General features: G+C 30.8%; 2 protein-coding genes across 5 annotated transcripts; one reads left to right on the top strand and one right to left on the bottom strand.

The window, feature by feature from the left end:
- The first annotated feature begins 6,428 nt into the window (after positions 1-6,428).
- On the top strand, positions 6,429-11,049 carry LOC110645255 (protein MAIN-LIKE 2). Of its 3 annotated transcripts, none has more exons than XM_058150001.1 (7): positions 6,429-6,586; positions 7,154-7,257; positions 7,566-8,210; positions 8,378-8,545; positions 8,643-9,032; positions 9,116-10,659; positions 10,806-11,049. In XM_058150001.1, the coding sequence occupies exons 2-6, from the start codon at positions 7,174-7,176 to the stop codon at positions 10,631-10,633; spliced, it is 2,805 nt and encodes a 934-aa protein (XP_058005984.1). In that variant the 5' UTR covers positions 6,429-6,586; positions 7,154-7,173; the 3' UTR covers positions 10,634-10,659; positions 10,806-11,049. The 3 variants fall into 3 exon arrangements, with proteins under 3 accessions (XP_058005984.1, XP_058005986.1, XP_058005987.1); XM_058150003.1 differs by lacking the exon at positions 6,429-6,586 and adding an exon at positions 6,621-6,954; XM_058150004.1 differs by lacking the exon at positions 6,429-6,586 and adding an exon at positions 6,988-7,011.
- A 584-nt stretch (positions 11,050-11,633) lies between these two features.
- On the bottom strand, positions 11,634-14,988 carry LOC110645256 (probable serine/threonine-protein kinase WNK11). Of its 2 annotated transcripts, none has more exons than XM_058150006.1 (3): positions 14,907-14,988; positions 12,990-13,493; positions 11,634-12,290 (listed from the first exon to the last, which is right to left on the bottom strand). In XM_058150006.1, exons 2-3 carry the CDS (start codon positions 13,491-13,493, stop codon positions 11,898-11,900), a joined length of 897 nt encoding a protein of 298 aa, XP_058005989.1. In that variant the 5' UTR covers positions 14,907-14,988; the 3' UTR covers positions 11,634-11,897. The 2 variants fall into 2 exon arrangements, with proteins under 2 accessions (XP_058005989.1, XP_058005988.1); XM_058150005.1 differs by having other exon boundaries at positions 14,771-14,935.
- Positions 14,989-23,003: the final 8,015 nt, after the last annotated feature.

The following is a 23,003-nucleotide window of genomic DNA, read 5'->3' as shown; positions in this document are numbered from 1 at the left end:
CCCCTCAACCAGGCCGAAATTTCAGTTTGGTCCTTCTCCCATGTTTTTATTTCATTTCATAAATTCTAAACTCATTTCAACCATTACATATGCATTTAAAGAAGTAAAATGGTAAGTTAGCACACTAACCTTTCTTAAAGCTTCAAAACCCTATCTTTAACTCTTCTTTCTTCTTGTAATCTTCTTCTTAAGTTGCAATAACAAGCTCTAGGGAGGTTTTTTAAGGGAGTTATTTGGATTAAGTGAAGAAAATTAAGCTTAAATGTAAGCTTAAATGGAGGACCATTCATGGAGGAATTTGGGAGGAAAGTGGGGCGGCAAGGAAGAAGAAAGAAGAAGAGATTTTCTATTTTTTTTTCTTTTATTTTCTTTATTTATTTTAGGTTATGGAAGACCATAAAAACCTAATTAATTTATTTATTAATTAATTCTTTTATGACATCATGCATGAGGTCATGCATGATGTCATCACCCTTTTTACTTTTTCATTTTCCTCTTTTTTTTTCTATTTTTCTATTAGTTCTTTAATTTAATTCTCGATTCCGAAATTTTCTTTTCTTCGATTTTATTTGTGATTAGGTCGAGTCACTCTCGGGTCAATTGACCAAATTGCCCCTTGCCGGTTCATCCCGGTTTGCAAATAATCTAATATATCTTCCGGCTCCCTGACCTAATTATTTGACTGGCTTAACAGTTCTTTTTCGTGATTTTCTCTTTTCCACTATGTTTATAATGGTCCTAAGGACCGCAGCGTCACATTTTACAGTTCGAAATTTGAGTTTAAAACGACTTCGCAGTCGTTCCCGAGGAGGTCACCCATCGCTGTGACTCTCGGCTCGTTTAACTTCTTATGTTCTGTTTTTCTTATTTATACTTAACTAATTGAACATTACTAATTATTTGTGTTTATGGCTTCTCTAGTTGTCTTAAGTATGGTTCTAATCCCCTTAATTGTCCGGACCGACACCGGTCACCGGAACAGTGAAATCTACTAGGCTATGCAAACGGAGGTGTTACATTTATTTTAATTTTCTAGCAATCAATATAATTCTTGTTTACTTTACTATTCAATCTATGTGATATTTTGGGGAAACTACCTTGAATGTAGTAAGTTCCCACAATCGTTAGATAAAAATTAGAAAGTGCACAGCTGATAGGCTTAGTATTTGGCGCACCCGCTCTTTTCTAAACTGTTAGCTTGTCAAATTATTTTCTAAGAAACACATATAAAAAAAAAGTGACACTAAAAATACAAAATTAACTATATAATCACTACATAAATTAAATATCATCACAGAAAAATTATGAATCAAAAATATAAATGAATCACTTAAAAAGAAGACATATATTGTAATTATAAAATAAATTGAAATAAATAAATAAATAAATAACCATTTTATATCTTCTTTTTGTTTTTGAATTTATATATAGTACCTATTTTATATTATTTAATTTGAGAAATCTTAGGTTTTTAGAGTAATAAAAATATTTTCTTTTTTAACTAACCATAATTTAGATGCCTAGACACCATTTGTTTCACGAAAAATGATTTGTATATGAAAAATATTTTTCATAAAATATATTTTCTAAAAAAATATTTTTTATCATTTAGTTGTAATGTTAAATTAATGATATTTATTTATTTCATGTATATATAAGTGCATTCACATTTTAATAAGATATTTAAAATTTAGAAAATAGAAAATGACTTTTTTTTTTTTTGCAAAATAGAAGTTATTTTCTTTAAAAATGACTTAGTTTTCCTTTGATTAGGAAAATATTTTTCATTAACTAATTTTCTTGAGTGCTTCCAAATACCAAAAAATACGGACAATGTTTTTTAGGAAAATATTTTCTGTGAAATAAATAGAGTCTTAGTAATATGATAATATTAATTAATATTTTCAATTTTGATGCACAACATACACAAATCTCAAACAAATATCACTATATAAGTATTACAAATGCTATGATACGATAATTTCCATAATAATCAATATAAAAAATGCAATAAGTGTACTTATGTTTACTGTTACGGATTTATGCAGGATTAATCATATTAGGGATATTAAATATTAAAAGTATGATAATAATTTATTTAGAAAGTAAGTCAATCAATTTAAAATTATTAAGTTCATAAATAAAATGATGACAACAAAAAAAATATTTAATAATATAAAATAAAATATTAAATATAAATAGAAATTTAACTTTTTTTTATTGTTAATATGTTAAATTTGTAACGTGAAATATTATTTTTTATCTTTAAAAATAGTATTTAAGTTCAGTTTATTTTGCGGAAAATAATATGTATGTGAATTTCTAAAAAAATATGTTCCATAAAAATATTTTATATTATTTGATTATAGTGTTAAATTAGCGGTGTGTGTTTATTTAATATATGTATAAGTATTTTTATATTTTATGAAGATTATCAAAATTTAGAGAATAGAAAATGACTTTTTCAAAATCATTTTCCTTAAAAATAATTTTTCTTTAAATTAGAAATTTTTTTTCCTTAACCCATTTTTCTAAATGCCCTAAACGCTAGAAAATACCGAAAATATATTTCACGAAACAAATGGAGTTTTACTATATAATTATTTTTTCGACATTCATGGTAAATAATTAAGTTTTCTTATATAAATATGAAGCTATAATTAATTCAAATACTGACAATAACATATTGATTTTTTTTTTTGTTTATAATTAGGATTGTTGCTAAGGAAATAAAAAGAAAAAAATTACAATAGCACAATTTTACAGGTAAAAATATGATAATATTCATTCTCTTTCTTATCTTAGAAGTTATAACAAATTAATATATCCCAAGTTTTGTATGGAAAAGTTTATTGTAGACTAATAACAAATTAACATACCCCAAGTTTTGTATGGAAAAGTTTATTGTAGACTAAGTATTTGCTATCTAAAGGTGTTAAATGGACAGTGGGTAATGGTTATAATATTAATGTTTAAGAAGATCCATGGCTGAATAGAGATAATAATATTTCATGTTGATACTACTCTTATTGAAGGCTTGGATGACTTTAAAGTTTCAGAGTTAATTAATGAGAATGGGTCTAGTTGAAATGTGAATCCATTAAATGAGTTGCTTCTTCCTAATGATGTGAATAATATTATTCGTATTCCTTTGAGTTTGTCTAGGAAAGTGGATATGAGAATTTGGCATTTTAACAAGTCGGATAAGTATACGGTGAAATCTCGGCATCACTTAGTCATCAAATCTAATGAAAAATTATCTAATTTTGATGTCTCAAGTCATTGGAGAAAAGTTTGGAAGCTCAAAGTGCCACCCAAAGTCAAGAATTTTGTATGGCGAGTCATGCAGTGCATTCTTCCCATGAAATTGAGTTTAAGAAATAAAATTGTTGATGTTAATCCCATTTGTTCTTCATGTGCCTCAAAAGAAAGTGTTTTGACTATTGGCAGTATTTTGGTTTTGATCCCTTTTTGCATATTTTTCAATCCTTTCATGAGTGTTTTGACCTTTTTGTTGGATGCATTGGACGATGACACTCTAGCCAAAGTCTGCATGATCATATGGTGTTTGTGATGTTGTTGCAACTTATTGGTGTGGCAGGGTACTCTGTCATCAGCCCATGAGATTGTCAGGTTTGCTTTAAAGTTTCTTGATGATTGGAAGCAAGTACGTGGTCGTGCCATGCATGGTCAGACTGCTTCCACGTGTAGGCAAAGTTCTATTTGGTGCAAACCTATAAGAGTCGTGTGAAATGCAACCTTGATGTCAGTATACTTCAATATGAAAATAATACAACTTTTGATGCTATTTTTCAAGATTCAAATGGGCAATTTATTTTGGGAGTTTTAGGTTTCAATGCTTCAACTTTCGTTCCTAATATTGTCAAGGCCTTTGCTCTTAGAGAAACTCTTCTTTAGTTGAGCAATTATCAAATTAGCTATGTGAATATTGAGATGGACTCAAAGTGTATTGTTGATGCTATTTATTCTTTGCATAAGGATCTTTCTGAGTTTGGTCAAATTATTTTTTATTGTAAACAATTATTATCACACAGGTCTAAATGGACCTTGGCTTCAATTCAGAGACAAGCTAATGTAACCGCTCACCTTTTTCTAGGATAGCTACCTCATATGCTAGTCCCACTTATTGGTCTAAGCCTCTAAGCTCATTATGTAATGTTATTTTTTTGGATATTGTTCTAGATTTTTTTACTTAACATTTTGGATTCTAAGTTAGGTGTATTGGATAGACCTACTAGCTTGGATTTAAAATGAACATAATATGTTAAGTTTTTCTTGGTTTAATTAATAAAATATTATTTATTAAAAAAACAAATTAATTGTAGCAAAAAGAATTCTGTTACTTCGATTTATTTTTGTTATTTTACTATATTTTTGTTGTCTTATTATCATATTTATCATTTTAAAACCATCTAACATGGAAAAACCTCAAAATTTAATTTATTTTAACTGAAATATTTTATAATAGCTTTTATATATAGGAAAAATTACTAAAAAATTTATGTACTTTCAAAATTTCTTCAAATTCTATCCTATATAAAAATTACTAATTAAACCTTATATTTTTAAATGTTGCACAATTGTATCTCATTATTACTATATCCATTAAGTGACTAACAGAGATGCCGTGTCACACCACATTAGATGCCACGTCACACTAATGGTAGGATAGAATTGTACAACATTCGAAAGTATAGAGTTTAATACATAATATTTAAAGTATAGGAAAAAATTGAAAAAATTTTAAAAGTACAATTTTTTTGGTAATTTCCCCTAGTTTATTAATTATAAATATATTATATGTAGATTATTAAGTAAAATATATAATTTAAATGGGTTTGGGTATTTAAGATACTAATTGGATTTGGATATGATAATTATAATAGTTATTGATATCCCTAATATAATATAAAGATTAAAAAAATAATTTTCTTTAAATAATTACCATAAAAGTTATATATATATATATATATATATATATATATATATATATATATATATATATAATTAAAGTATATGCAATAACAATATTTTAAAACTAGTTAAAATTCGTAATTTCTCCAAAATTATTCATAATACATTTTAATTTATACGAAATTAAAATGAATGGTGAAAAAGGATTATAATCTTCAAATATCAATACGAAATTAACTTCAAAGATAAATCAATAGTAAAAAAGGATTCACATGGTTAATTTTAACTAGTTTAAAAGATTTAATTGTTATTGTTGTTGTACATAGTTTTATTAATTATATATATATTTATAGTAAATATTTAAGAAAGATTATTTTTTAGTTTTTAGATTATACTAGTGCTAGGGATGACTACATAAAAAATACACGTTAAAATTATTATATCCGAATCCAATTAATTTTTTAAATATCTATACCTATCGCCAACCTGATTATATTACCTGAGCAATATTTGAATTTGTTTAAATTTATATAATTTACTTAATAATTTACATAAAATATATTTATAATTAATGATTTATATCTTAAAACTTAAAAATTCTGATTAATTTAGAAAAATTATCAAAAAATCCTGTACTTTCAAAATTTTTTAATTTTATCTAATACTTTTAAAATTATCAATGAATATTGTAAAATTCTACCTTACCAATTTGCCACATAGCATGTGATGCGGTGTTTCTGTTAGTTACTTAACAAGCATAATAATGAAGAGATAAAATTATGCAACATTTAAAAATATAAAATTTAATTAGTAATCTTTAAAGTATATGGTAGAATCCGAAAATTTTTGAAAGTACAATATTTTTGTGGTAATTTTCCCATATATACAATTACTTTATGTAAAACAAAATAAGATAACTTTATTTGGCAAAAAAAATTTCAAATTTTAAAAATTGATATATATTTTATTTCTAGAGTAATATTTTACTTTTTTATAAAACAGTTATTTTATAAAAAATATTAAATTAATATAAAAATAACGATACATCATAAATATATATATAAATTTATTTTTTATAAAATTAAAAAATTAAGTGTTATTTGAAATTAATATTAATGAATGGTGTTATTATATTTTTATATTAATATTGTTATCTAAATAAAAATGTAAATATTTTTTCTTATTATAATTAATTTAAAATAATATTTTATTATATTATTTCGTTAAAACCATTATATATATATATATATATTTGGATAAAGTATTAAAGTATCGTATTTTTTATTAATTTGAAGATGTGTTTTATCAAATAGTTATTTTATAAAAAATAAATACCATTTTTTACAAATATAAAAAAATAAAATGTAAAAATTTTTATAAGGTTAGAATTTCTTAAAATAAAATAAAATAGTTTTATTTTAAATAAAGTAATTATAATATGTTGAGATTAAAAAGAGTTAGGCTAGATGCTCAAATGTTGCCACGTGTATCTAAAGGCTTGGATAAACAGAGAGAAAAAGAGATATGGTGCTGCCTTTACAGAAACGGTGGGCAGTGCACGTCGCTACGACCTTGTACCAGTCGTTTTGAGGTTTTTGCTGATCTCGTTCACGGTGGAGGAATTCAGATTACTTCCGTCGTCGTTTTGCTCGTAATTTTTCTCCTCTCCTTTCCTCTTCCTTGTTCTTCTTCTCTCTTACACTCTCCCTTCTCCGTCGTCGTTTTGCGGAAACACTTTCATTCTATGCTAATTCTTTCAATTCCTCCTTTTTCGCGCGGCAAGCAAAGGAAGGGAGGATTTGTTTCTTTGATTCTAGCTAGGGTTTTGAAATTTTAGAGTATCATTTCATAATTTTTAAATCGATAAGGTTTTTAGGTTAAAGAAAGGATATTTGGGTTTATTAAAATTAGACAGTGATGGATTTTGAGCAATGTAATCCCTGTTTGGGAGATAATTTTCAGTGTTTGATTACTATTTTCAAAGAAGTTTTGGGTGATTAATAGAGATGCATATAGAAGGTACGGTTTAGATTTTGTGCAAGTGACTGTTTGGTTCCCTTTTTATTGGAATTTCTGGTAATTGCACTTAAAATGGGAGTGATATCTGTTAAAATTATATTATTGGACTTAAAGTTGCTTTTATGGAGCTAAATTGTGCTCTCTCTCTCTCTCTCTCTCTCTCTCTCTCTCTCATTGTTTTTGCTTGCATTTATGGCAGTTTTAATCTGTAATCCTTGAATGGATGCCAATCCTGGACCAATTGATGGCTCTGTTCTGTATGATCAAGACAAGCATGTCTCTGCTGCTGTTTGGGATGGCCAGGTGACCTACAATCACATAATTCCTCGTATGTTTATATTTACACATATAAGGACTTAAATTGTTGGACGAGTTTCTATCAACGAACTTGGCATAAAATGGTATAATGTGCTCTGATTCATGGCACTGGTTAGCAGTTTGTGGGTTTAGTGTGTGTGTGTGTGTGTATATATATATATGCATATTTTTGTTTTAAATTATGAATAAAGTTTCCTCTTGTGAAAATTGAATTTTTTGAGCGTGAGAGTAAATATATGTTTATTAAAGCTGCTTAATTTTTCTTGTAACAAGAATTTTGTGTGAATCTACAGGAACGTGGTGCCCTTAGATGCCATGAGCATACCTCCAAGCTAGGTGAATGGAAGCTAACTCCAAAACAGATAGAGTTGGTGGAGAAAGCTGGATTTGGGTACTTGAGAAAGATTCCTGCTATTAGTCTAGATAATCCTCTTATCTCAGCACTAGTTGAGAGGTGGAGAAGAGAAACAAATACATTTCACTTTACTGTTGGTGAAATGACAGTGAATCTTCAAGATGTTGCATTATTGCTTGGATTAGCTATTGATGGGAAGCCTGTTATTGGGATAACACATACAACATGTAGCTCTGTTTGTGAAAGGCTTCTAGGGAAAGCACCAGATTCAAACTATGCGAGTGGTGGGATGGTGAAGCTAAGTTGGCTGAAGGAATTCTTTTCTCAATGTCCTGAAGATGCTCCAAGTGAAGAGGTTGAGCACTGCACGCGTGCTTATCTTCTGTACCTTGTGGGAAGTACAATATTCTCCACGACCACTGGGAATAAAGTTCCTGTTATGTACCTTCCATTGTTTGAAAGTTTTGAAGAAGCTGGGAACTATGCCTGGGGCGCAGCAGCATTAGCCTTCCTGTACAGAGCACTTGGCAATGCTTGTGTTAAATCTCAAAGTACCATCTGTGGCTGTTTAACCTTGCTACAGGTTATACACCCTTTATTTATTTACTTGTTTCCTTTGAAATTGATGCAGCCTTTATTCTTTAGATGGGATGGATGATGGGAGCATTTATATATTAGGCTACTATTTGCGTACTATAGTAATGTCCTTGAACTAGAATTGTGGCTATGACTCATTCTTGCTCCTTGCAGTGTTGGAGTTACTTTCATCTGAATATTGGTCGACCAAAGCTCAATCGGGATCCTATTCATGATCATTTTCCATTTGTGCTTAGGTGGAAGGGGAAACAAAGTGGGCCAACAACAAACCGAGATGTGGTATTTTACCGCAAGGCATTGGATTCATTGAAACCAATTGATGTAGGTTGACTTTGCCATTTGTTCAGTTTCACCTATGTTAATCTTTTATTCCTCTTTTACTGGCCAGTAATACAATTGGCGTGGTGTTGAGTTGTAGGTGGAGTGGCTTCCATACAAATATATGGACAGTACAGTAATACCAGAAGACATTAGAGATACTTTGATCTTGGGAAGATCAAAGACGATGCTTATATGCTTTGACAAGGCAGAGAGGCACCTCCCTGACCGCTGCCTAAGGCAATACAGCATGCTTCAACCAATCCCTGAAGATGTGGTGCGATGGGTCAGAAAGAGTAGAGGAGTTGATGGTGGGGTAGACTTGTCTGGGAAAATGGAGTCTGAACTTAATGAATGGTTGGACCGTCGACTCCATATTGTGGATGGTGATGATGGTGTAGATGAAAGTGAATACATGCAATGGTACTTGAAAATTACCCGTAAAGTTGTAGGGAGGCCTATATCTTTATCATCTGAATTCCAAAGAACGGTGAGGCTATGCTGACACTTTTATTCACATTTTTTCTAGCTATTACATGCATTCTCTAACAGTTTATTCTTTAACTTATCCAGATATCTGGTTTAAGAGAAATTGCCTACTTAGCAGATACATTCTCGACAAAAGGGTTGGATGGGCAACAATTTGAGTCGATTACAAGAATTAGGTTTATTGCACAGGACTGTTTGAGGGACCAGGCTGGAAGTCCAGTCACACCATCAGATGGCACCCCTATAGAACTTGGGAAAAGGACAAGAGGGAAGGAGCGTGTAAGAAGAAAGGGTACCATGAAACGTAGGAGAAAGGATGATCCCATGGATTATGAAGCTAGCGAGGATGACCAATCTCAGTTTTACAGTGCAGTTATTGAGGTTGATCAATTGCATTTACCTCAGCCAGAGGACGAAGTTGTTCAATTAGAGTTACATCAGGAAGATGATGAGGTTGATCCACAACAAATGTGTCTTACACCTGGTGAGGGCAATGGTACAGAGCTGCATGTTGTGGTGAACAAGGTTGATCATTCACATCTCAACAATGCAACTCATGGCAATGACATTAATAACTCTCATCCTTGTGATTCTACTAATGTCATCGAGGACTCACAAGTCTGTGATGCCACAACTATAGGGGTTGATGATTCTGAGACTTGTGGTCAAACTAATAAGGTTTATGACTCACAGCTTTGTGAGACAACTGATGAGGTTCATGACTCTAAGCCTTGTGAGGCAACGACAAAGGTCGATGATGAACAACTGCATGATGCTACAATTGACAAAGTGAATGGCACAGAGCTCTCTGATGCAACTGAAAAGGCAAACAACTCACAGCTCCCTGATGCAATTAAAGAGGTAAAGGACCAATTTGATGCAACTAAAGACACAGCAGGCCAATCTGATGCAACTAAAGAGGCAAAGGACTTGGAGCTCCCTGATGCAACTGAAGAGACCAATGATTCACATCTTTTTGATGCAACTAAAGAGGGTAATGGCTTAGAGCTCCCTGATGCATCCAGGAGAGGGAAGGGCTTGCTGCTTCCTGATGCTACCAAAGAGGAGAAGGGCTCACAACTTCCTGATTCAACTAAAGCAGAAAAGGACTCAAAACTTCCTAATTCAACTGAGGAGGAGGACTTGCTGCTTCCAGATGCAACTAAAGAGGGGAAGGGCTCTCAGCTTCCTGATTCAACTAAAGCAGAAAAGGACTCAAAACTTCCTGATTCCACTGAGAACGAGAAGGACTTGCTGCTTCCTGATGCAACTAAAGAGGGGAAGGACTTGCAGCTTTCTGAGACAACTGAAGAGGGAAAGGACCCTCAGCTTGCAGATGCAACTGAAGAGGGGAAGGACTTGCAGCTTCCTGATGCAACTGAAGAGGGGAAGGACTTGCAACTTCCTGGTTCAAGTTTAGATGGCAATGGCTTGCAGCTTCCTGATGCAACTGATGAGGCAAATGACTCAAAGCTCTCTCATTCAGCTGATGGCAGTGATTCTTCAAAAGCTAAAGTAGCAATGAATGACGTTCCCGGGTCATCTCTTGAAACTATTGAGGATGTTGCAAAGCAGGCTAATAAAAGCGATAGTGCAAAATGAAGGCTTTAGCATGTCAATTCCTTCAGGTACTCGTACAAATTTTGTGCTTAAGGACAGTGATTATTATGAGATTTCAACTTGTGATAATTTTATGAGCTCTACTCTTGATCATTGCTACCTTGCATTTCCTTCCAGGGTGCTTAAGAAATAAAACTTTCATTTCATGTCACAGGTACTGCAAGACTTAAAATCTTAAAGGTTCTAATGGTGGGAGATAATCAACATAGGAAAAAGAATTTTCATCATATCGTATTTGAGATTTCAATGTTAGTGTTGTGTGGCTTATAGTTTACTTTAATGTAGGGACATTGGATTTCATGTTTCATCTGAGACTAAAGGTTATGATCCAAAGATGCTTACGTAGTATTGACATATTATCCATTTAGTAATTTACTAATTGCCTTTATGCTTGAAAATGTTCAAGTTGGTTGCATGGATATATATATATTATTGGTGTGAACTAGCTTTCATATGCACGTGGATAAGATGTTCATAGAATTTAGTTTTGCTATTCAACTACTCATAATTATGCAGTTTTGCATCTTTATCATATCAAGAGTTCTGAATCATTTATTCTGAAAGGGATTTTTTTTTTTTTCTCAATAGGAAAGCGAATATCAAAATTAAAATTCTCAATCTCCTGCACTGTGAAATGCAATTAGGTGGGAGCTTTCCAAAGTTCTTTTCTTTCAGGGCTTTAAATTACAGATTTAAACGTATTCGATTGTCACACAGAAATGACAAAGCATCCAAATTGATTTTTAACAAGTCCACCATTCCCAAGGTTGATACATAATAGGCCTGCAAATAGAAAACCTTCATTACTCTCAGTTCGTAAAAAGGAATTCCAGGATTATTTATCAATTTCCTTTCTGGCAAATGTAGGCTTCTCTCATTTTTTAGAACCTGGCTAATTTGCAGCTTTATCTCCACAGCCATCGAACATAAATATTAATGGATCTCTTTAACCAATTAACAGCATTTCTCAAGACAACAAACAGAAACAATATAAAAATTATTGAGAAAAATTTTGAAAATTAACTGTAGATATTTCTTAGTAGAACACATTTACAATAACATCCTATTAGCAAAACGAGCCAACCTTCTAAAACAGACACAACTACCTTTATTTATTTACATCAGAGCAGGGAGAGGAGTTGCGGTTAGTAGTTTTAGATTCATACTTCCATTAGAAACCTAACTATCGGTGGCACTGATTCAAAGAAACGTCAAAGACCTTCAAGCATAGAGTTCACCTGAAACATTAAGCTTCTGGGTCCTCCGACTCATCATCATTGTTGACTTCAAAAAAGAAGGGATCCTTGAGAAGATCAGAGGCTGAAGGTCTTGCCCTTGGCTCAGCTATGCACTTCTCAATAAAAACCTTCACTTCTGGATTTTCTATCTTGTTCAAGGCTTGAGGCTTTACTCCAGTTGTCACCTTCTTGTATATCTTGGCAACACTGTCACATTCACTGTATGGTATCTCTGTTGTAACCATCTCTAGCAAGCACATTCCAAAAGAGTATATGTCCACCAACTCAGTGTAATCCTCCTCATACAGCTCTGGTGCCATATATTCTGGTGTGCCTATGACTGAATGCGCTGCATGGCTCTTCCCCACTATTGTTGCAAAGCCAAGGTCACCAATTTTCACCTATATAGCGAATTTGTAATAATTAAAGTCTATTAAATCATAGAAGATCACAATGAAATTACCAAAATTAACTGAAAAATTCTAGTTCTTACCCTAAATGGAAAATTATATTCAGGTGGATTTCCTTTTCTTTCTGTTGTTCATTTTTTTTGAACTCGTAAACTAAGAAATTATTTATTTCCATTCCATATTGAATTCCCAAATTTGAGATTGCAACATTTGGTCTAAAGTTCAAAAACCCTGGATCCTAGCATATGAATTGAACACCGCAGGTGTGAAGCAGTGAGTAGAAAATTCAACAGCATGGACAAATCATCTTGAGTGAAACGTAAGTGACTTCCTACTCTTGTGTCTGACTTTCTGCCTTTTAGGTAAGTTGGCAAGAGGGACAAGCATGGTAAATCCCAGAATATGCTATTTTTCCAATGGAAGTATAGAACACCATAAAGTCCTACAAATAAAGCCAGAAAGACACTCCTTGCCGCATCTAACTACTGTTTGTGTGTTTCTTGCAACAAATTGAGATCAGATATTACCTTCACTGACTAAATGCAACTAAATTAGGTAGACTAACTCAACTACAGCCTCAATGGTTTCAATCAAATAAATAAAAAATAATTTCATAATTATGGAAGCAACAACAATAAATTTTAGGGAAAAACTACTCAAAGCAGTAAAAGAGAAGTCAATTTTAGTTACCTGGCCAACGTTCCCATTAACAAAGATGTTGCTGCAATTCAGATCTCTGTGAATAATGCATGGGTCGTGTGTATGGAGATACTCTAACCCCTCAAGTACCTGCTTCGACCATTTCTTCAAGGCTTTCAAGGAGACATGGCGATGCTTCTTCCTGTAATTTCTTAGATTTCCAGATGTACACACCTCAGTAATAAAATTCAATGTACCAAGGTCTTCATCCAACCAAACACTGTAGCAAACAATGATGTACTTGTTTTTTAATGTTCTTAACAACTTAACTTCAGAATGGAGCCTATTAATGAGAACTGGATCTTCAATAAAATTCCTCAACCGCACTCGATTCCATGCCACCTCTGTACCTTCCTCTTGATCAAATGCCCGATAAACCTTCTTAACAGCACCAGCACCAAGCAGATCATCATATCGCCCAAACCGTCCAGTAGGGTCAACTTCAACAAATAGTTCACCATCTCTGTCCAATGTATTGGGCCTTGCAGCCGGCATCTTCAAATATCAAGACGAAGAGAAAATCTATGTGAGAAAAGGTTCATATAATCATAAAATCTTCAAAAGACGACAAAATCCAAAGAACATTGACTCCTGTTGCAACACATTCAAATGGTTCACATTGTATTTATGGAAATATACACATATCCTAAATAAATCTGTCTGGTTATGGTCAAACAAAGCCCAATATCTAATGGTCAAATTTTTCATCTGATTTGGAAAAGTAAATGCGGTAACCAAAAAAAAAAAAAAAAAGATCTAATCAGGACAACGATTTCACCAACATGATCACAATGTACTTCAGGGGCATAAGAGATGGCTCAAAATGGATGTTTTCTATTTGTAGGATTGAAAGTGTCTAACTATCAACCTTTCCATTTAATTCAAAAACTGAAGTCATTGTCAAGAAGGAAAGAAACCTGATTATGCTAACGGTGATAATAATCAACTCAAAGAAATTCCAATATGCAATAAAAAAAGTGTGGCATTCAAAACTTATTTCCAGCTCAATAAGGAAAATTTCATTTTCGAGTATGAAAAAACTAAATATTAGCCAAACCATGGTTTTCTTTTCTAGCAAAATTAAATTTTATAATATGTAGTTATCAAGAAAGAAAGAAAGAAAGAAAAAAGTTAAAAGAAACAAAACCTGGAGACGTTGAGCATTAAATGTGGAAGAAGAAACAAATATCGGAACAGGTAAAATTGCTAAACAGATTTATAAAATCGAATCCTTAAATCCAAAAACCTAAATCATCTTAAATTCCTAACCAGGGTTTCACAGATTTTTTTTTTTAATACACAGTAGACTGGAGTGCACAGAGCAGAAAAATCTCATCAGAACTCATTAAAAAAAAAAAAAAAATCTAAAACTAAATATTATCGACTTGAAAATGAAGCTACATACTCATTTTGAGAATAATGATACACCAACACAAAAAAAACAACAAAGCAGTAAGAAGGATCTTTCATTTTTTTTTCTTTTATAAAGCAAGAAAATTGATCAATAAGAAGAATTTCAAAGCTCCAAATAATGGAAAGTTCCGTTGGAGAAAAAACTCTGCTTCAAGTACTAGATTCTCTTTCTAATATGAGAAAGATTAAAACGTGAAACGCAAGAAACACAGTTTTGATAATAAAATTAGGGAAATCGGAGTTCCGATCATAGCTGAATCCAAAATTAGGATTACAAAATTGAAATCTTTAAGCAAGACTACAAAAACAGTTCATGCATATCCTCACATCACATAACAACACGTAGAGATTTTAATTACCTTCAGAAATCAAATTTCCAAGTTGAAGCTTTTCAGAAGCACCGATTAGAGAAGAGAGAGAGAGAGAGAGAGAGAGAGAGAGAGGGAGAGATTTACTGATGAAGGAAGAGAGGTGAGTGAAGAGCACGGAACTTACCGGAGCTGGAATCCTTGAAGGGGTTGTTGGGAGGACGGAATCGCAAAAAATATTTATACCCACAAAGGCGGGTGTTCATTTTTCTGAAACGACGTCGTTCTATGGCCTCCCTTTTCTTTTTGGTCAAACGGGTGCTTGATCAAGTTTTCCTCACGTGTTGAATAGTTTGCGATAGAACACGTGGAAGATTCTGGGAGGAGTGTGTGCATTGGAAAATGACAGGCTGGTGGTTGACGAGTCTCGCAAAAGTTCATCGGATAAAAAAAGTTGGTAAATATTACACGCTAATTCAATTTTATAAACATTTTTATATAAATTATTAAGTTTGTTTTTTTAAATTACTAAATTTTAATTTAAATTAATAAAAATTATTATAATTAAAAATTAAAATTTATGGGTTAATCAATTAATTTATTAATTATTTTATAAATAAAATTATTTTATTTAATTATTTAAAAAAATAGATACATAAAAAACTTTTTTTGCCATTAAAATTCTTCTTTTTTTCTGTTTTGCTAATCAGTAATTATTAATTAAGAAATTTTATTTATAAAATAATTAATATATCAACCAGTTAACTTGAAAGTTTTTAATTTTATTTAAAATAATTTTTATAAAATTAAATTAAAATTTAATAAATTTTATGAAAAAAATTAAAATTTAATAATTTTTATAAAAATATTCATAAAGTTAAGATATTGTATGTGATAATTATTTAAAAAAAATTAAATAATATAAATTATATAAAAATTAAATTTTTTAAAAAATAAATTAAATAAATTTAATTGATTCCTTTTAATTTATTGGTTAAGAAAATCCCTTCATCCAAGTTTGTGAAGAAAAAAAAAATTACAACTAAGGCGCATTTAATTCAGATAAAATTTATTTTATTTATAAATTAAAATATTTGGATTAATAGATTTGGGCTTATAAATTTAAATTTGAAATAAATACAATAAATACATTATTTAAATGTCTTAAATGAAAATGAATTTAGATTTCATCCACAACCCAACTATATATAAAAGCATTAAAAGGTGCAGATTTAAAATAACTAGAGTTACCCCATTATTTCAAATCCAATCTTAGCAGCATTTTCACGAAGTCAATCATAGCAGCATGAACATGTAAAGTAATTTAAATTATAGTAATTACATAAATGTTATTATAAATTTAAATTCATTAATTAATTAATTGCCCAACAATAAATTTCAAATACAAGATTTAGAATTATTTTTATTAGCCAAACAAAAGGTTTACAAAGTTTTGAATTTCAAAATAAAAAATTTTAAATCTAAATCCACGCATTCAAATGTAAGCTGATAAAATTCATATACAAATGAATTTCTTTATTCAGTATATTAAATATGAAATTCATGAATTTTGTATTTGATATAAATGAAAAATTAAATTCAAAATGTTATTTTTCAGAAATATCATTTTATATTTGTTATTGGATATATCTATTTTTCTCTTTTTTTTTTCAATTAAAAATACGAACATTTAAAATAGTTATAATTTCATTTGTCTGTATTTATGTCTGTATATGTGTTTGTATTTGTTTATCTATGTTCATATATATATTTGAGTTTATTTGTATTCGTGTTTATGCATATATTTTTGTTTATCTATATCTATATATTTGTATCTATTTATCTAGGTCTATATATATCTATTTGTCTATATTTGTCTATGTTTATGCTTATGTTCATATTTATGTCTATTTACGTCTGTCTATTTTTACTTATATATAAGTCTGTATTTATATCTATCTATCTACGTCTGTGTTTATATCTATATTTATTCATGTTTGTCTATTTATGTTTATATCTATATTCATGTATGTGTCTATCTACATATTTGTGTTTACCTATATCTATGTATTTGTATTTGTCTACCTAGATCTGTCTCTGTGTTTGTGTTTGTCTGTTTTTATTCATGTATGTGTTTATATTTGTATATGTCAGTATTTATCTCTATATCTATCTGTGTTTGTGTTTATATCTATATTTGTTTGTATCCATGCTTATGTTTATCTATGTCCATGTCTGTATATACATGTGTTTGTTTGTATTTTGTATTTGTTAATCACATAGACAAGTGAGAGAATGTGAATGATATATATATAATTTTAATTTTGAAATTCAAATTTTAATAGAATTTGATTTTTTTTATTTAGTTATAACAAATTGCATGTAATTATTTATTAAAAAATTTAAATGATTTTCTACTTAAAATAAATATTTAAATTTTACATTTATAAATGATTTTATAAAATTTTGTGGAATTCATTTATAATAAATAAAACATAAGAAAATTTACTTATGTAAATAAAAATAAAAAGCGTCAAAAATGATAAAAAAATATCAAGTGAAATTAAACTTACAAATTATAAATGGAATGAATAGTTATCTTGATTTATTAAACTTCGGACAAGTAAAAAAATTTCTCGTTGAGTTATGTACCTATTTAAAAATGATAAACTTTTTATGAGCTTAAAAAAATCTAAGGAGTGGGTTATTTTATTTTATTTATTTAGTTTTTTAATAAAAAATTGTAAATCTTTAATTTTTTATTTTTTATTGATATATAGTTTTTCTCTTTATGTGTATTTTTTTTTAATTTTTATTGTGAGAGCTTTTGATCATATAAAAATGAATCAGCATCATATTCATTTAAATTTCGAACTCTCAAAATGTAATAATGCAGGCACTGATGAAGATCTTGGATTAACAAAGAAATATAATATTATCGAAATATTTTCATAGAAAAAGTCTCAATGTTGAATAAAAAAATATTTTTATTTTAATGTTTTATATTTAAGTTTCGTTTGTTTCTTGAAAATAATTTATATAGAAAATATTTTTTTTAAAAATATTTTTTATGAAAATATTTTAGTTATTTGATTGTATTGTTAAACTAATGGTATGTATTTATATCATGTATATATAATTATTTTTATATTTTAATAAAATTATAAAAACATAAAAAATGAAAAATGACTTTATTTTTTCAAAAGAAAAAATTATTTTTCTTAAAAATGACTTAATTTTTTTTTTACATAAAAAAATATTTTCTATTGATCCATTTTTCTAAATGCCCAAAACAGTAAAACATGTAAAAATATTTTTCTATAAAATATTTTTCACTTTAACAATTTACTTTTTTTTATTATAAATGTTATACTATTAATTATTTGTTAAAAAAAATCTTTTACTTTAAAAAAAATATCAACTTAGTTGAGAAACTTAAATATAAGCTAATATAATAATTCTATTAAAATCCTCTTTTGAAACTTAAATCTTTCATACAAATGTGATTAATTGTAACTTTGAAAACAGCCTAATGGAACATTTACTTCACCTGCAATGTGAAGCTTGTGAATTCATCAAAGCCTAATTGCTCTCAGACGGTTCAGATTTTTATGGGAAGAGATGTTTATGGCGATGCCACCTATCTTCAAAGCTCTAGAGTCCCATTGATGTTCTCCATAATCTAGATTCTGGAGAGCATCTACACATGATGCTTGTGTTTTGGTCGATAGGCCTAGCTAGCTGTATCGGAGCTTTGTTTTTCACCCTCCAAAAAACTGGGTCAGAAACATGAAACCAGGAGAGTTCATAGGAGACACAAGTCACTTTCCTTTTAAAGAGCTCACCACCTGCTCGTGCCATAATGAAAACATTGGATCTCAAAATCACTAGGTATTGGATTCAATGAACATGCTTTTGTTAAGGGATATATGCTGCCCTCTGTGTGTTTTCTCTGTAAAAAAATAAAAGTACTGGATGCAATGCTGCTTCCATAGATTGCCTACATTAGGACCGCATCTTGGAGTGCCCTTTCTCATCAGGAATGTTACATGTGATGTTGCTTAAATTAACATCATCTGTTCCTCAAAAAAAAAATAAAAAATAAAAAATAAAAATAAAAATAACATCATCTGGAAGTCAATCCCTCTTTTCTTTTACACCAAGGTACATATGCCTACAGATCACTTTGCAAGAAGCTAGGACAACCAAAATGAGAACAGAAACAATTTAGTGCATGCCTATTTACTGTGCACGCGACTTTTAAGCAATTAGATCAAGTGAAACTGCAGATCATTTAATCTGATAGCTGAAAACTCGTGTGCATTATCAATCGGTGTTCAGCAATGTATTTTACACAGAATGCAGAAAAGCTTTCTTACTTTTGGCCAATAAGATTAATAACACTAGTAGACTTCCCATAGTAACACCCCAGATAGGGGAAAAAGAATACTCTCAAGCAATTGATACCCAAATAAAAAAAAAAAAAAGCTCATTAGGAGTTTTCTAAACAAGAGATACTGCAACGTACTAACAAATGACTCAACTTTCATGATCAATGGATCCCAGACCATACATATGCATGCAGAACCAAGGCATGATGAAAGTAAAATAGGAGACTCAAAACCTGCCAATTTCAGTCACCATCTTCGATTTCACATGGTTAATGGCCTCAAAATCAGCCAAAGAAAAAAAATGATCTAAGCTCATATTGAATTTACATGTGAAGAAGATTTTTTGGATATCAATAGGACTCTAATAATAGCAACATGGCAAATTAGCATTTATTTTTCACAAATTTCAGTGAGAATTCAGCTGTTTAAAAATAATATTACTTTTCTTCCAACTAAAAGCAACATTATTGTTAACCTAACTTTTGAGACCTTCAGAGCCAACTAAGCATAGGATGGGAAACTGATTAGTTATTCAACTAGAGGATAATCATAAAGAATTTTACTGCACCCAAACAAAGAGATCATTCATCAAGTCATCATGAAACTCATTGGAATAACTTGACTTGTGTACAACATGCAAAACAGATCTCAAATTAGTTCATGAAGCCATGTAATGTGCATTAGACTCGAAGTATTCAGAACCACTCTAGGATACTCATAATTGACAGCATAAGATGTACAGTTGTCATCAAGCCAGAATATGAAGCACATTGCCAATCATCCAATTTGCTTATGAAATATAACTTTCATACAAACAATTCTAAATTCTCTTGTATACTTGAATTAATACTGCCAGAATATCCAGAGTGACAATGACTGACCGATAGGGCTTACCAACATAGCATACCTAAAACTCTATTTAACTCATGATCCCAAAGAGTGAGTGTGTGTGTGTGTGTGTGTGATAGAGAGGCAGTTATGAGCATTACTTGGATGCTTATTTGAAACATTAGCAAACTTTTGTGATTTGTTATTTTCATTAGGCTCACCAATCAAATAAACTGATGCGTCCCACGTCGGTTTTGCATGGAGGTCTTGGGTGTTATATATATGGGTTTGCAAACCTCCCCATTGTGAGCTAACTTTTGAGATGGAGTTAGGCAAGTTCATATCATTTGGTATGAGAGCCTCGCTCTATATGGGTCGATGGGCCATATACAAAGGTTTTTTGGCTTCACGAGTACGTTCAGTCTAAAGAGGTCGGGAAAGATGAGTTCCACATTAGTTCTGCACGGAGGACTTGGGTGCTATATATATGTTTTTGCAAACCTCCCCTTGTTAGCTAGCTTTTAAGGTGGAGTTAGACATATTCATATCATAAACAGTAGAAAAGAAAAATATATTATACATGCATCCTTGAAACAAAAAAGATTAGTTGATAAATATTACATGATAAGGCTACTGGCCAATATGAAACTCTATAATCCATGTCCATAACAATAAATTTTTACCAAGGAGGGTTAGAATCCTCTCTTACAGATGGTGACCTGGAACTCATGCTTCCATCTCTTCCAAACCTTGAGACACTCCTCCGTCCACTCTTTGGAGTACAAACTCCAGGGCTCGCTCTTCTGTAACTAAAGCGAAGGGATTCATCAACAGAAGATGGAGACTTAGAAATTGCATTCCTCATAAACTTCTGTGCAGCAGGAGAAAGTTTGGAGAAAGTTTGGAAACGCTAGGACTTGCACTCCCCACTCTTGCTGGAGAAGGTAATGGTGGTTTGTGAAAAATTTTTGATCTCTCCCTCAACCTTTTTGACCATCCCTGGACAATGAGTGGGCCTCCACATCTCGTGCAGCTGAATTTGGGATTTTAAAATGTGGTCCATCACCACTATCACCAACATTAAGTGGTGTGTCTTCAGGCTCCAACCTCAATGGCGTCCCCTCTATCTCACCCCATGTGATAAATGGCGATTCATCAACTCATGGAGCTGGTGAAGGTGTCCTAACAAAACTATATCCATTTACTGCCTTCTTCCCTGATTCCACGTAAAAACTGTTTGGTGTCTTCCTCAAATCCTCCAAATCATACTTCTTTGCTTTATCCCCATCTCTGTCCGATACAGGAAGAGGGACCCCCACTACTGGTGTACAAAGCACTTCCAAAGTTCCATCATCATTTGACCTCGAGTCTAACATTTTACCATGAAACCGGGGAAAATGACAATACAAGGATAATGTGAAAAAAAAATACTGAAATGGATTAGGATGTTGAGTAATTACGGAGAGGCAGTACACAAAAATGCTATTCAAAATAGCATCCTAAAAGAAAAAGGCTATTTAAAATAGCGTCCACTACAAAATGCTATTCAAAATAATATCTCCACATCAAAACGCTACTTAAACTAGCGTCCCCACGTACCATGTAGCAACAAAACGCTAATTATAGTAGCGTCCCAGCGCCTTCGTACGCTCCCGCCGCCTTGTTCTATACATGCACGCCATGCAACAACAAAACGCTAATATGATTGGCGTTCCAAGTGACATCAAAACGCTAATAATATTAGCGTTTCGCCTCTATTTCCTGTACCCATAATTTTTATATTTTATTTATTTATTTTATTTTATAAAATATATTAAATTTATAATATTTGGATCATTTTATTTTATTTATTTTATTTATTTAATTTATTTTATAAAATATATTTAATTTACATATGTTAGTTATATACATTGATTTTTTTTAAATTTTGTTTTATTTTTTAGTAGTAGTAACATTAATTTAATATTATATATTTGTGAAATTAATTCTATTTATATATAGTAAATATAATATAATTGTACAGTTTAAAAAATATTTATATTAAAAAAATTACAAATATTACCATCATATTAGAAATTTTATATTTTTGTAAAAAAAAATTTTAGTCATTAAAATATTTCTTAATTTATAGATTAAAAATATAAATGTATAATATTTGAAATAGTATGTTTTATACATCTTAATGGGGACTTTTTTTTTAAATTTTTAAAACATAGTAGATTGATAAATTTAAAATTATGTTAGTTTTAAACGTTGAAAGTTATTAAAGTATAATTAATATTAATTTTGATTTTGATTATAATTATGGATAATATATTTTCTTCATAGCAATTAATAAATTTAATTACTTTATTAGTTTTAATTACTTTATTATTTTCAAATTAATTATAAAAAAATATATATAAAATGTTCACTAGCATGTCATACGAGCAATTGGCTTAAAGCAAGATATAAATTAAGACAAGTATTCATAATTATTATACAAATGAAAATAAATATTTAAATCAGTCATGTGCCACAACCAGGTCTTCGAATATGTCATCTCGGTCGAAAAACTCGATGTTGTCCCCCTTCTTGCTGCTCTTCTGGATCACCTTATGCATCTTGGGGTTGGCTAGGTTGCCCTTGTTGTTGTCCTGATGATTCCCCCCCTACAGTATAATGCATAGCACCTTGTTCATGGTGTCCAAATAGACTTGCACCAGATGGAATATGACCTAAGGAACCAGCCTGATATGGTGCATAGTATTGATCTGAACTATATCCACCAAATTGACTCGAAGTATATTGTGATGGCCCAATGCTAGATGGTCTGCCAAATGGAGCAAATAAGCTACCGATTGGTGTTTGTGGCTGCTGACTCTCAGTGAAGTCAAATGTGCTTCTGCTTTGCACATGAGATTGATATGACATCCATGGTGCTGATGGGCCAGGTACTGATAGGGTAGGCATCCAACCAGTGTTATGTATGGGGATAGTTTCTGAATATAGTTGGAATACTGTGGATGGACTAGGATCAGACGGTGCAGGAGCTGAGGGAACAGGACCAGGGGCTGATGCCATGC

The sequence above is a fragment of the Hevea brasiliensis genome, chromosome 7 (genome assembly GCF_030052815.1).
Source record: "Hevea brasiliensis isolate MT/VB/25A 57/8 chromosome 7, ASM3005281v1, whole genome shotgun sequence".
In the NCBI taxonomy this organism is placed as follows: Eukaryota; Viridiplantae; Streptophyta; class Magnoliopsida; order Malpighiales; family Euphorbiaceae; genus Hevea; species Hevea brasiliensis.
Note: the sequence above shows the minus strand (reverse complement) of the source record. Positions and strands in the feature narration are given on the sequence as shown.

Excerpts from the sequence above, each read along its gene's own strand:
- LOC110645255 (XM_058150001.1), top strand. The coding sequence starts at position 7,174 with ATGGATGCCAATCCTGGACCAATTGATGGCTCTGTTCTGTATGATCAA. Across the intron at positions 8,211-8,377 it reads GCTGTTTAACCTTGCTACAG|TGTTGGAGTTACTTTCATCT; the intron begins GTTATACACCCT and ends TGCTCCTTGCAG. Across the intron at positions 8,546-8,642 it reads ATTCATTGAAACCAATTGAT|GTGGAGTGGCTTCCATACAA; the intron begins GTAGGTTGACTT and ends GTTGAGTTGTAG.
- LOC110645256 (XM_058150006.1), bottom strand. The coding sequence starts at position 13,493 with ATGCCGGCTGCAAGGCCCAATACATTGGACAGAGATGGTGAACTATTT. Across the intron at positions 12,291-12,989 it reads TTAATGGGAACGTTGGCCAG|GTGAAAATTGGTGACCTTGG; the intron begins GTAACTAAAATT and ends TTCGCTATATAG.